The sequence below is a fragment of the Bos taurus genome, chromosome 18, assembly GCF_002263795.3.
Source record: "Bos taurus isolate L1 Dominette 01449 registration number 42190680 breed Hereford chromosome 18, ARS-UCD2.0, whole genome shotgun sequence".
NCBI classification, from domain to species: domain Eukaryota; kingdom Metazoa; phylum Chordata; class Mammalia; order Artiodactyla; family Bovidae; genus Bos; species Bos taurus.
Window position 1 is genome coordinate 56,845,764 of NC_037345.1, and position 13,833 is coordinate 56,859,596.

At 54.9% G+C, this 13,833-nt stretch overlaps 2 protein-coding genes across 5 annotated transcripts; one reads left to right on the forward strand and one right to left on the reverse strand.

Moving 5' to 3' along the window:
• Positions 1 to 1,304: 1,304 nt before the first annotated feature.
• On the reverse strand, positions 1,305 to 1,806 carry SMIM47 (small integral membrane protein 47). The gene is made up of 3 exons (NM_001384854.1): positions 1,685 to 1,806; positions 1,529 to 1,588; positions 1,305 to 1,406 (listed from the first exon to the last, which is right to left on the reverse strand). The coding sequence occupies exons 1-3, from the start codon at positions 1,697 to 1,699 to the stop codon at positions 1,395 to 1,397; spliced, it is 87 nt and encodes a 28-aa protein (NP_001371783.1). The 5' UTR covers positions 1,700 to 1,806; the 3' UTR covers positions 1,305 to 1,394.
• A 69-nt stretch (positions 1,807 to 1,875) lies between these two features.
• Positions 1,876 to 12,476, forward strand: ACP4 (acid phosphatase 4). 4 transcript variants are annotated; one of them, XM_059877038.1, is made up of 13 exons: positions 1,876 to 2,070; positions 2,687 to 2,767; positions 2,919 to 3,059; positions 3,331 to 7,439; positions 7,511 to 7,597; positions 8,370 to 8,516; positions 8,822 to 8,920; positions 9,272 to 9,367; positions 10,787 to 10,919; positions 11,000 to 11,082; positions 11,456 to 11,598; positions 11,771 to 12,009; positions 12,085 to 12,476. In XM_059877038.1, exons 4-13 carry the CDS (start codon positions 6,999 to 7,001, stop codon positions 12,198 to 12,200), a joined length of 1,584 nt encoding a protein of 527 aa, XP_059733021.1. In that variant the 5' UTR covers positions 1,876 to 2,070; positions 2,687 to 2,767; positions 2,919 to 3,059; positions 3,331 to 6,998; the 3' UTR covers positions 12,201 to 12,476. The 4 variants fall into 4 exon arrangements, with proteins under 4 accessions (XP_059733021.1, XP_059733020.1, XP_059733022.1 ...); XM_059877037.1 differs by having other exon boundaries at positions 11,771 to 12,476; XM_059877039.1 differs by lacking the exons at positions 1,876 to 2,070; positions 2,687 to 2,767; positions 2,919 to 3,059 and having other exon boundaries at positions 7,156 to 7,263; positions 7,335 to 7,439.
• The last annotated feature ends 1,357 nt before the right edge of the window (positions 12,477 to 13,833 follow it).

Below are 13,833 nucleotides of genomic sequence, written 5' to 3' on the forward strand. Positions count from 1 at the left end.
GGGATCGAACCCATGTCCTCTTAAGTCTCCTGCACTGGCAGGCAGGTTCTTTACCACTAGTGCCACCTGGGAAGCCAGCCCCTCTGTAAGTAAGACTACCTTTTAAATCAGGACACTTTCAAGAATTAAAGAAAGGGGCTTCCCTGATGGCTCAGTGGTAAAGAATCCGCCTGCCAGTGCAGGAGATGTGGGTTCAACTCCCAGTCCTGGAAGATCCCACATGCTGCGGAGCAACTAAACCTGTGCACCCAACTATTAGTTGCCCACTTGCTGCAACTACAGAAGCCCATGAGCCCTAGAGCCTGTGCCCTGCAACGAGAAGCGGCAGCAACGAGAAGCCTGCACACCACAACTAGAGAGGAGCCCCTGCTCGCTGCAACTAAAGAAAAGTCCTCAAAGCAATGAAGACCCAGCACAGCTAAAAATAAATAAATAAAAAAGAAGAAATAAAGAGGATACGATTCCCAATTATACTGGAATAACTGGCCCAAAGTGTTTGCATTCCGCAAGCCAAAATTGTAGTAAGACTATAAATCAATTCCTAATTAGAATTTGCTAGGCCTTCCCTGGGAAACCCAGGATGTTCAGTCACTCTGCTCAGAAGTCTCCTTTTCAAATCTTGAATTGAAATGAAATGTTTATCTGATGAAAAAAATAAATAAAGGTCAACTAAAGGCTAGCGTGTCACCCAGGGCATTCCACCTACTGGGGATGGAGACAGGGAGTGGGGAGGAGGCAGTTAGTGACGGAGGGGGTAACTGACTATGTGTTTGGAGGTCTGGATACTTTTATAGTAAGGGGCATTTACAGTGGGCATTGAAGGCTGAATAGGAGTTTGCTAAGAGAAAGATGTGCTGATACAATGTGACAGTGAAGATGACCACTACAGACCCTCCGTAGCTTGCAAATTCCATTCACATCTTTCATGTCAGGTTGTCCTTGCTACGGCCTTTTGGAGTCCAAGGAGAAAACCAAGGCTCAGAGAGAAGAAATAAATCTGAAGTACACAGCAGTCTGTGTTGGTACCAGGTGGGGAATCAGCCCTGTTATTTCTCCTCTCTGTGCTCTTGCACACAAGTTGGAATGTCTTTTCCCCTTCTAAACTCTGACAGACTCCTACTCATCCTTCAAAACTCAGCTCCATGACTGGACCCTAGCCTCAAATCTGAGAGTCTATCTTGCTAGTCCCCAACTTCCCCAGACCCAGGAATCCAGGCTTCCTCTCTCTGACCCAGAAGCCTGGACCTCAGACAGAGCTGGCTGGAGGCGGTGTGCCTGCTGGCCTGATGAGGTGGAACAGGGTGTGCTGACTCAGTCACATTTATTTGGTCTCAGAGGCAGAGTCATGGTCGGGACAGAGGCAGGACTCTTGGGTTAGGTGGTGCTCTATCTTCTCATTGCTGAGCCTACAAGAGGAAAAGAGACAGAGAGATCCACAGAAACAGGAAGGGAAGAGAGACCAAGATGATAACACAGAGGCTGAAGCGACCGAGATCTAGCCTGCCACCTCCACCCCCTTCCCACTCACCTTGTTGAAGAAGTAGATGGAAGCAAGGATGGTGAATACGGCCATGGCCAGGGTCACATTCTGGGTGGAGGAGTCAGAGGTCAGGACCTATCCCTTCCCTTCACCCCCACCCCTGCCCTGGGGCACCGCCCTCCCGCCCACTGGGCCCCTTCTCACTTCCTGAAAGTTCATGGCCATGATTTCCAGACTCTGGGTTTCTTGGCCTCCCTCTCCCTTTCCTGATCCTCTGAGCCAGACAGAGAAGACCAGCGGGCGGAACCCTGAGGGGAGACCAGAATGGTGGCCATGGTGACCGGAGAAGGGCATTCTGGGTAGAAGGGACCTCGCCCCGGAGGCTTTGGGGTAGATGGGCACTTGGATACAGGGAGCATCTGAACTCTGAGACGGGAATATTTGAGATGAGAGAAGCCAGACCTACGACCCCAGAGGGCGCTGGGGAGCCACGGGAGGGCCACAAGCAGGGGAGGAACAGGATCAGCTCTAAGTGGCAGAAACATCCCGGAGCAGGAGCAGGAGCAGGAGGAGGCTGCAGGCCAGAGCAGGTGAGGTGGCCCAGGCAAAATTTCCTCCGATGGTGTCCACCAGACGAAAGCTTGAGAGACACAGCAGTGGGGGAGCTGAGCCTTCCAGAGCCCCATCACCAGTTTTGGGGGCGGGAGCAGCAGTTGTTCAGTCTCTCGGTCGTGTCCGACTCTTTGTGACCCCATGGACTGCAGCACACCAGGCCTCCCTGTCCTTCACCATCTCCTGGAGCTTGCTCAAACTCATGCTCATTGAGTCGGTGATGCCATCCAACCATCTCATCCTCTGTCACCCCCTTCCTCTCCTGCCCTCAATCTTTCCCAGCCTCAGGGTCTTTTCCAATGAGTCAGTTCTTTGCATCAGGTAGCCAGCATACTGGAGCTTCAGCTTCAGCATCAGTCCTTCCAATTCAGGGTTGATTTCCTTTAGGATGGACTGGTTTGATCTTCTTGCTGTCCAAGGGACTCTCAAGAATCTTCTCCAACACCACAGTTTAAAAGCATCACTTTTTCAGTGCTCAGCCTACTTTATGGTCCAACTCTCCCATCCATACATGACTACTGGAAAAACCACAGCTTTGACTATACAGAACATTGTTGTCTAGGTGATGTCTCTTCTTTTTAATATGCTGTATAGGCTGGTCATAGCTTTCCTTCCAAGGAGCAACCATCTTTTCATCTCATGGAGCACCAGTTATGAAGGTAGAAATCGGCGCAGGTAACAACTTCCCCATCTCTGGGCCAAGGGCTCTGTGATGCGCCTGGGACTCCCACAGCCCTCCAGTGGTCCCTGTTGTTCACTCCACCAGCCCTCCTTCTCAGCAGGTGGTGTCTGTAGACATCTGAATCTCTTTGGGTCCATCTTTCAGGACTAATTTTGAGGTTAGGAGAGATACGGAGGACAGAGATACCAGTGCAGTCAGCCCTCGTTATCCACGATTCCATCTCTAAACAGAGTGGCTACAGTTTGAGACTGAGGACATGCACATTCCCAGCTGTGGCTGATAGAGGTGATAGTTCTCTGTTTTCCTGTTTCAGCTGTGAGCAGAGAGCAGCCCGGAGGCTGGAGACAGGAGGAAGGGGGAGGGCGGGGCTAGGGAGGAACTCCTGCTCTGGGGGCCAATGGGATGGGTTTGAATTCCAGCTCTGGCACTTGGGAGTGGGGTGGCCTTAGGCAAATTTTCTAGTTTGTAAAAAAAAAAAAAGTAAAAGCAAAAAAAAAAAAAAAGTCATCTACCTGGCTGAATAGTTTTTTATATTTGCTTTTTTTTTTTTTTCTAGTTTTTGGCCACAATGCTCTGCATACAGGATCTTTCTTTTCCCAACCAGGGATCGAACCCATGACCCCTGCAGTGAAAGTGTGGCTTCTTAACCAGTGGACTGCCAGGGAAGGCCCAGATGAGTACCTTTCTGGATTTAAAATTATAAGCTATGTGATATACACATACACTCCTAGAAGCAATGATTCAGTACTTGCTAATCTAGAGTTTCCAGTGGATTTATACAACCTAAAACCTGGAAATGACAAGAATCGGCTGTGAAATGATACCTTACCAAGAAGGTAAGACATTCAACGGGGAAACTGGCAGGGTCTCTCCAAGAAGTCTGTGTCCCCAAACAAAACAAAAGAAAAAAACCCAAGGCACATGGGCTTGCTCTACTTGAGCAAATCTGTAAGAGACACATGACCAGGTTCGATGGGTGATTTTGAACTGGGTTCTGGCTTGGATATATCAGCTGTACATGATATTTGGGAAGACATGTGGGTCCTCTGAGTGGCTATTAGATGAGGTGAAAGTACTGTTGACGTGGAAAGTAGGAGGTCGTTACAAAATTGCAGGATCTCATTTCAGTAAAAAGCACACAGATATTTTTAAAATGTGTGTTGGAACTTCCCTGGTGGTCCAGTGGTTAAGATCGTGCTCCCAAAGCAGGTAAGACTCTGTGCTCCCAATGCGGAGACACAGGTTCGATCCCTGGTCGGGGAACTAAGATCTTGCATACAGCTCGGCACAGCAAATAAATAACATTAAAAAATATATATGTGTTGAAAAATCTGGAAGGATGTTCTGTCTCAGTGTTGCAGCAGAAAGTGGCAGGTGCAGTTCAAAAAGGTTTAATGCAGGGCTCATGTTCACAGCTGGCGGGATGGTACAGTGCTGGGCTTAGAAAAATCAGGGAGCTGTTGCCACCTGGTAGGAATTGAACTGAATCCCCCCGCCCCAAAGGTCAGTTCAAGTCCTCTCCCCTGGTACCTGTGAAAGTGACTTCATTTCAAAATAGGGTCTTTGCAGATGTAAATCCAGTTAAGATCAGGTCATAGCCAGTGTCCTTATAAGAAGAGAAGAGACCCAGAGACAGACACACATGGAGAGGCCCACGTTTTGACAGAGACTGGAGTGATGCTCCTGAAAGCCAGGGACCGTCAGTGACCCCGGAAGCTAGGGAGAGCCTGGGAACCTATCCTTCCTCCCAGGAGGGACCAACTTCCTGCTGACACCTTGATTTCGGACTCCTGGCCTCCAGAACTGTGAGACAATAAATTTCTGTGGTCCAGTGGTTAAGAATCTGCCTTCCAATGCAGGGGACTCTGCATTGATCCCTGGTCAGGGAACTAAGATCCCACAAGCTCGAGACAACTAAACCTGCACTCCACAACTACGGAGAAGCCCACACTGCAGCTAAGATGCAACACAGCCATATAAACAGACAAATATTTTTTAAAAATTAATTAATTTCTGGTGCCTAAACCAGCCCTTTTGCGGTCGTTTGTTACGGCAGCCCTAGTGAATCAATACACACGCCTAGGCATCAAGGGGGCTTCCCCGGTGGCTCAGCTGTAAAGGATCCACCTGCAATGTAGGAGCCATAGGAGACATGGGTTCAATCCCTGGGTCAGGAAGATCCCCTGGAGGAGGGCATGGCAACCCACTCCAGTATTCTTGCCTGGAGAATCCCCATGGACAGAGGAGCCTGGTGGGCTACAGTTCATAGGGTTGCAAAGAGTTGGACACAACTGAAGCGACTTAGCACATGCACCATAGGCTACAACGGGTGAGATCCATGTCACCAGACCCTCAAAGGACAGGGTCCTCCCCTAAGAAAGCTGTGTTACAGCCAGCACCACCCTCAGAGCTCCTGCTCCCCTCACTGGCTGACCCCAAAGGGGACCCAGAGAGTAGAGGGGCCAGGATGGTGCTGAAGACAGATGGCTTTCTTAAAGGCATGGAACAGGGAGGAGAAGGGCAGAAAGTGGGTCAGAGGGGTGGAGCGGGCCACCCCTTATTTACTTGTGTGGTGGGCTGAGTCATAACCCCAAACTGCCCACACCCCAACCCCCAGAACCCCCACATGGCTTAAGGGACTTTGCAGCAATGATTACCTTAAGGATCTTGAGTTGGGGCTTGTCTTAATCCATCTGAGCCACTCTAACAGAATACCATTCTGTTAGAGAAGGCAACGGTACCCCACTCCAGTACTCTTGCCTGGAAAATCCCATGGACGGCGGAGCCTGGTAGGCTGCAGTCCATGGGGTCGCTGAGGGTCGGACACGACTAAGTGACTTCACTTTCACTTTTCACTTTCCTGCATTGGAGAAGGAAATGGCAACCCACTCCAGTATTCTTGCCTGGAGAATCCCAGGGACGGGGGAGCCTGGTGGGCTGCCGTCTATGGGGTCGCACAGAGTCGGACACGACTGAAGCGACTTAGCAGTAGCAGCAACAGAATACCATAGATGAGGTGGCTTCTAAACAACACAAATCTCTTTCTCGTAGTTCTGGAAGCTGGAGATCCAGAGATCAAGGTCCCGGCAGATTCAGTGTCTGGTGAGAGCTGGCTTCTTGGTTCACAGATGGCCAGTTACTTAATGTCTCCTCTTGTGATGGGAGAGACCAGGGAGCTCTCTGTGGTCTCCTTCATTTATTTGGCTGCGCCAGGTCTTAGTTGCCGTACGCAGGATCTTTAGCTGTGGCGTGCGGGGATCTAGTTCCTTGGCGCACAGGCTTAGTTGCTCCAGGGCATGTGGAATCTTCCCAGACCAGGGATCGAAGCTGGAAGCTGTGTCCCTGCATTGGAGGGCAGATTCTTATCCACTGCACCACAAGGGAAGTCCTCATTATGTTTTACAGTGATCTGTTACACAGCAATAAATCACTGACACTATTGAGTAGTTACTCTGCAAACCCTTGGATTAAGTGCCGAATATATTGCATTGCATTGCGTGCATGCTTGACCCCCATGGACTGTAGCCTGCCAAGCTCCTCTGTCCATGGGATTTTTCAGGCAAGCATACTAGAGTGGGTTGCCATTTCTTCCTCGGGGGGATCTTCCCGACCTAGGGATCAAATCTGCGTCTCCTACATTTCCTGCATTGGTAGGCAGATTACCACTGAGCTAGTAGGACTCCCAATCTATTAGAACTTGTCAATTCTCAAAGAACCTCTCTGAGGTACAGACCATGTTTGTCCCCATTTTATGAATGAGAAAACAAAGGCAGAGACAGGGGCAGTAACTTGCCCCAAATCACACAGCTTTATATGTGGCAAAGCTGGGGTTTGAACCCAACCTGTCTCAGCTCCAGGGTATGGGTGTTCAGCCTCTGGGCCATGCTGGCTTTGGCCAGCTGTGAGTGGCACTGAAAGAAGATGAAATCACCAAGAAGTTCAAGAGAACCTCAAAGAACAGACGTGGCAGGCAGAGCAGGGAGCAAGGAGAAGGCAGGGTCTAGAATGTGGGGCAGGGGTGGGGGTCTCCCTCCCTCTGCACCCACTCTCAGGGCACTAGGTTCAGATCCCAGCTCTGCCACTCACTAGCTGTGTTCCCTCAGGCAGACTGCCTACCCTGACGGTGCCTCAGTTTCCCCATCCACACCACGGAGACAGAGGCAATCAGATCAACATCTCCTGGGGTTGCGGGAAAGATTAAACGGACACATCCCCGGTGAATCCATGGCTGACAGAGGCCCTGGGGGATCGGGGGTTCTGGATCCAGGGGGAGGCGTGCTGGGACCTGCTCTTCTGGTGGGGGGGTGCTGGGGCGGGGGTAATGAGCAGGTGGGGCTGCGGTGCAGACAGTGCGCTGAGCTCAGCGTCTGGCTGTGTGGAGATGGCCGGGCCAGGGTTTCGGGGCCACCCCGCCGGACCTCTCCTGCTGCTGCTGCTGCTACTGCTGCCCCCAGCCCTGACGGAAGGACCCCTGGTCTTCGTGGCGGTGGTGAGGTGCCCCCTGCCCCGTCCCAGCCCCTCACGTCCCCCAGCCTGGCCCTGACCTGGTCCCCTCCCCAGGTGTTCCGCCATGGCGACCGGGCCCCACTGGCCTCCTACCCCACTGACCCGCACAAGGAGGTTGCATCCACCCTGTGGCCACGTGGCCTGGGCCAGCTGACCGAGGTGAGACACTCAGATGGAGTCTGGGGTGGGGTGGGGTGGGGAGGGGTCCGCTGAACCGGCTCTGTCCCCAGGAGGGGGTCCGCCAGCAGCTGGAGCTGGGCCGCTTCCTGAGGAGCCGCTACGAGGACTTTCTGAGCCCCGAGTACCGGCGGGAAGAGGTACAGCCATGCTGACCTTCAGCCTACCTCATGACCTCTCACCTCTGACCTCCACTGACTCCAGTGCCTCCCTGGGCCTCCATCTCTGGCCCTTGACCCCCATCCACCTGACCTGAACCTTAGGTCTGATCTCTGACCCCCGGAACCATCAACTAACCCATACTGACCCCTGACTCTATCTCAACCTGAGTCACATCTTGACCTCTGACCTCCATCAACTCTGACTTTTATTTTCAGATCTCCACCTCTGTGTTCTGACTCTCACTGACTCCAGCCAGGCCCTCTGACTTCGAAACTTGATTGATTCTGTCTTTGGCCTTCATTGATTCTACCTGCTCTCTGACTCCAACCTTTGACCTCTACCCTTCATCAAATCTGACTTTTCTATATCTTCCTCTGTCTCCTGACAGATGACCATAGGATCATTCCTGCTGATATGATCTCATGACCTCCAACCTGCCCTCCTCTCTTGACCTCTAACTTTCCACCTTCAGTGACTCTAATCTTCCTTTCTGACTTTCATTGGCTCAACTGATCCCCTTAATCCTCAGTGTCCATCCAACTTCCCACCTCAACTGCTCTTGACATTAACCTCTGACCCTTGATACCAACTTCTAATGTTGAAGGCCAGGTCCTTGAACCTGCCCTGAGTTTTGACCCCTAACACCTGACCTTCGACCCTGAGCTGAATCTGAAGCTTTTGGTTTGCTACTGTAGTTGACCTCTGACCCCGACAGTGGTCTTCTGGCCTGTCCTCTCACCCCCTATCCAGGTGTACATTCGCAGCACAGACTTTGACCGGACACTGGAGAGTGCTCAGGCCAACCTGGCGGGGCTGTTCCCTGAGGCCGCCCCAGGGCGCTCCGAGGCCACCTGGAGACCCATCCCTGTGCACACGGTGCCGGTCACTGAGGACAAGGTCAGGGGGCTGGACTGGCCTGGGGGCGGGAGGGATGGAGAGAGGGACTCAGATGGAGAGGGCCAGCGGCTCAGAGACCAGGCTCGGACCCGATGGGGGTGATGGGGGGCTCCCTGGAACCACAGCAAGGAAGCCTTCCCTGGGGCTGAGTTGTCCTGATGGGGCTAGCGGCCCACCCCTCGCTGCTCAGCCATATCTGGGAGAAACCGTGGACTGGAGACAGGACGCCCCCCCAGTCCCACTTCCCTGTCTTCAGTCGGGCCCCGGTCACACTTTTGTCCCCTCTGAGCCTCAGTCTCCTCCAGCTGCTGAGGTTCCCTACGCGGAGCTGTCCCCGATACCGTGAGCTGCTGAGGGAGGCCACGGAGGCCGCCGAGTACAAGACCGCCTTGAAGGGCTGGACGGTGAGCCAAGCCGGCCCAATGCGGCAGGATGGGGAGGGACCCACAGCACAGGGCGGGGCCGGAGAGGGCGGGGCCGGCAGGCTGAAGCGGCGGGGCCGACCGGGATGGGGCGGGGCCAGTGGGATGTGGCAGGACCCACAGGACAGGGCGGGGCCGGCAGGCTGAGGGGGCGGGGCCGACCGGGTTGTGGCGGGGCCAGTGGGAGGTGGCAGGACCCACAGGACAGGGCGGGGCCGGCAGGCTGAAGGGGGCGGGGCGTGTGGGCAGGGCCAGCGGGGCCGGCCGGACACCGCTGGACCCTAGGGGTGCTGACGTCTGCCAGGCTCACCCATCCCGGTTCGGTGCTTGCAGGACTTCTTGACTCGCCTGGAGAACTTCACGGGGCTGCCGCTGGTCGGGGAGCCGCTGCGCAAGGCGTGGAAGGTCCTGGACACTCTGATTTGCCAGGTGGGCCCCTGCCCCATTCACCCAGCCGGCTAAGTCGTTAAGGGCTCTGGGTTCCAATCCCAGCGTTGCCGCTTACTACTTGTGTTCCCTCAGGCAAGTCACTTAACCTTTAGTGCCTCAATTTCTCCATCTATACGACGACAATGGCGACATTCGTATCAACTTGGGTTGCTGATTGGATCGAAAGGGGTTAATTCACGCGATGCGCTTAAAATAGCGCCTGGCACACAGTGAGGCGTTTTCGGTCTACGTGTTTGCTGTTCCAATCCTCCAGTTCCCTAATCGGAAAAGCGCAGGAAGGCAAAGCTTGGGCCCCAGGCGCTGACCTGAAGAGGCATGAGGCTGGCAGTCCTTGCTTACCCACTTAATGGGAATGCTCCTAATTGCATGGTGGGAAGAGCAAAGTGTGTGTCTAAGGCGGCTGCCCCAGCCCCCACAGAATGTGTTACGAGGTATATATTAATACTACCCTCACCACCAGACCTTTCTGAAATTGCAAACGTCTGAATTATTTTTTTTAATTAAACAATTATTTGGCTGCACTAGGTCTTAGTTGTAGCATATGAAATCTAGTCCTCTGATCAGGGATGGAACTTGGACCCCCTGCAGTGCAAGTGCAGAGTCTTAGCCACTGGGCCACCAGGGAAGTCCCCCCAAACGTCTGAATTCTGAAACAGCCCTAGCCCCAGGGGTTTCTGATAAGGGCTTCTGGAATAATGGTCATTACTATGGTTAATTAATAATCGCTATTACCCACACCAAGGACATCCTAGGTGGTGCTAGTGGTAAAGAACCGCCTGCCAATGCAAGTAGAGGTAAGAGATGCAGGTTTGATCCCTGGGTTGGGAAGATCCCCTGGAAGAGGGCATGGCAACCCCTTTCAGTATTCTTGCCTGGAGAATCCCATTGACAGAGGAGCCTGGTGGGCTACAGTCCATAGGGTCGCAAAGAGATGGACACAACTGAAGCAACTTAGCACATTACCCACACCGTAAGTTCCTGACCAGACCTCACCTATGAGGGCGTCAGAGGAGGGTTCCCTTCCCTGCTGTCACTTCAGTCGTGTCCAACTCTGTGTGACCCCATAGACGGCAGCCCACCAGGCTCCCCCGTCCCTGGGATTCTCCAGGCAAGAATACTGGAGTGGGTTGCCATTTCCTTCTCCAATGCATGAAAGTGAAAAGTGAAAGGGAAGTCGTTCAGTCGTGTCCGACTCTTCACGACCCCGTGGATTGCAGCCCACCAGGCTCCTCCGGTACTGGGATTTTCCAGGCAAGAGTACTGGAGTGGGGTGCCATCGCCTTCTCCAGAGGAGGAGGAAGAGTGAACTGCAGCTGAGGGGGGCATCGTGGTGGGTCTAAGGGGAGCATGAAGAACTCAGGACATCGCGGCCACTTTGTCCCCTCTCTCTCTCCCCAGCAAGCCCATGGTCTTTCCCTACCATCCTGGGCCTCCCCAGATGTCCTGCAGACACTAGCTCAGATCTCGGCTTTGGATATCGGAGCTCACGTGGGCCCACCCCAGGCAGCGGAGAAGGCCCAGCTGAGTGGGGGTGAGATGTGGAGCCGGGCGGCTGGGAGGCCCAGGCGCCTTCCTTTGGAGGGTTTTTAACTCTCTGACCTGCCCTGTCAGGAATCCTGCTAGATGCCATCCTGGCCAACTTCTCCCGGGTGCAGCGCTTGGGGCTGCCACTCAAGATGGTTATGTATTCCGCTGTAAGTCTTTGGGAAGGGAGGCAGTGCCATGTGGGCACAGGGATGGGGAGGGGGTGGGATTTGGGTGAGCGGGGACTGGTGGAACCTCAGCCTCATGCCTTGAGTAACATATATCTCCAAACCATACTCCCAGATCACATCACCAGATATGGAATCTGGAAGGAGGGAGGTGACAATATGATGATGGGAAAGAAATCAGTTCTTCTGGAAGGACAGCCTTTTTGGCTGAGCTGTCCACTCATTTATTAAATGACCACCTGTAACTGGTGGGGCTGCCTCCAGGGTTGAGGAGGTTTGAGGGGGGCGGGATTTGTTCTAAGGGGTCCGAGGGCCATCTGGAGGAGCCCCGACTCAGCCCTGGATCCGCCCGCAGCACGACAGCACTCTCCTGGCCCTCCAGGGGGCCCTGGGTCTCTACGATGGGCACACACCGCCTTACGCCGCCTGCCTCGGCTTTGAGTTCCGGCGGCGCTTGGGCGACGCAGACCGCGACAACGCAGACGGCGACCACTCAGGGTAAGGAAGGGGCGGTACCCGGAAATGGGCGGGGCCAGAACGCTCGCGAGGAGGAGGGATGGAGACCCCGGTACAGGGCGTGACCCAGGCACAGGCGGGGGAGTTTAAAGGGACGGTATTGGCAGGGATAGAAGTCAGAAACGCCGTGCTCCATCCAATTGCTCTTCTCCAGATTCAAAGTCAGCGGCAGGGAAGGCGAGGACGGACCAAGGTACCTCCTCTCTTCCTCCAGGAATGTCACCGTCTCCCTCTTCTACCGCAACGACTCTGCTGGTCTGCCTTTGACTCTCCGCCTCCCCGGGTGCCCAGCCCCCTGCCCACTAAGCCGATTCCGCCAGCTGACGGCCCCCGCCCGGCCTCCGGCTCACGGGATCCCCTGCCACGGCTCCCACGAGCCCGCCACCCCCGCAGGTGACGGCCCTCGGCGCTGGGGTGGGAGTGGGGGGCGCCGGTCTCGAGACTCACACCCCCGTGTTCTCCCCGCAGCCACCGTGGTGCCCCTGTTGGCTGGGGCTGTGGCCGTGCTGGCGGCCCTCAGCATGGGGCTGGGCCTACTGGCCTGGAGACCTGGCTGCTTGCGGGCCTGGGGGGGCCCCGTGTGAGCCAGGAAACCGGGCACCCCTTCCCCCACAACTGAACCTGGATCCCAACACTTCTGCTCACCCGCTCCTCTGGCTTCTGTGACTTACTGTGCGCGCCGGGGGGAACGCGGGGGCGGGCTCCCAGGCATGGAAGCCACACGTGGCCCTATGGATGACTGTGGGCTGAAGGGTGCATGGGTCTGTGTGCAGGTGCACGCGGACGGCTATCCACGCGTGCACTCCGGCACGAATGCGTGTAGTGCTTGTGTATATACATACTTTACACTCATGTGCATACTTACGTGGTCCTGTGCTTCTGTGGACAATACCTGTATGGGTGTTTCCGTGCACGTTTCTAAACATGCTTGGGAGCACAGCGTGTACGTGTGGAAACCCGTTTCTAGGTGCCATCACCTGTGCTCTGGGTCAGTCCCCCACTGTGGGTTACACACTTCTGGGAGAGCTGAGATTCAAAGCCTGGTCCCACTGCCAGCCTGCTGGGACTTGTCCAGAGGCCGTGACTTTGGGTTAACTGGTCTCTGTGCCCCCACCTGTGATGGTTGGGTGGCATCACCAACTCCATGGACATGAGTTTGAGCAGGCTCCGGGAGTTGGTGATGGACAGGGAAGCCTGGCGAGCTGAAGGTCGCAAGCGACTGAACTGAGCCCCACCTCCTTTGATGCAAAAACTCCCCCACCCCTGAAACTAACCTCCTGGGAACCAGCAGAGCAGGTGGGGACAGTAATATTGCCGGAGGGCTGCCTAGCATAGCAGGGGCTACAATGATCTGAAGGGGGAGGGACCCCACCTGAACACTGCCGGGTATGGTAGCCAGTGGCTGCCTTGAGGTCCCATTTGTACCAGTGGAAGGTACAGATCAGGAGCTTCATTTGTGGGCGGGCACTGAACCAAGGGAAGCTACCGCACACCTAATGAACAGCAGGCTCATGGGTGCTTGTCCTAGACCGGGTGATGCCAGGCCTGCTCTTGTGGGGCTTCGGTCACCCCTCAACCCAGGAGGCTCTGCCTTCCCCACACACCAAGTAGGAGTCTGGGGCACCAGCATCGTGTCGACACCCCATCTGACTGTACAAGTAGCCTGGTGTGCAGTGGGCACTCTGTAACGCCACTTGGTGCCTATTAGATGGGGCAGAGTTGGAGGACCAGGGGTGGGGGCTCGGTGTTCAGACAGACCCAGACACCCCAGGCATGGGAGAAGAAGGGCTGAGGTTAACAGCTGGGTCCTCACAGCTAGATAAGACAGGAAAATTCTCCGCCTGCCCCAAGTGGGGCCAGTACACCCTCCCTGGCACTACCCACCGCCCAGCATCGTGGGGCAGGGGAGCTGGGCCCTCCAGGTTGCCCGGGTCATGAGCACGCAGGCCACCATCACCCCTGGAGTTCCAGGACAGTCACAGGGCCTCAGGGAAGGGTTAGGAATGCTGTCTGCACTCCATGGTCTTGGGGGGTGGAGGGGGTACAGGAACATAGTCTCTTGCTTATGGATCCATGTGTGAGTGCTCAGTCATGTCCAATCCCATGGACTGTAGTCGGCTAGGCTCCACTGTCCATGGGATTTCCTGGATCAGGTTGCCATTTCTTCCTCCAGGGGGATGTTCCTGACCCAGGGATGGAGCCCGTGTCTTCTTTATT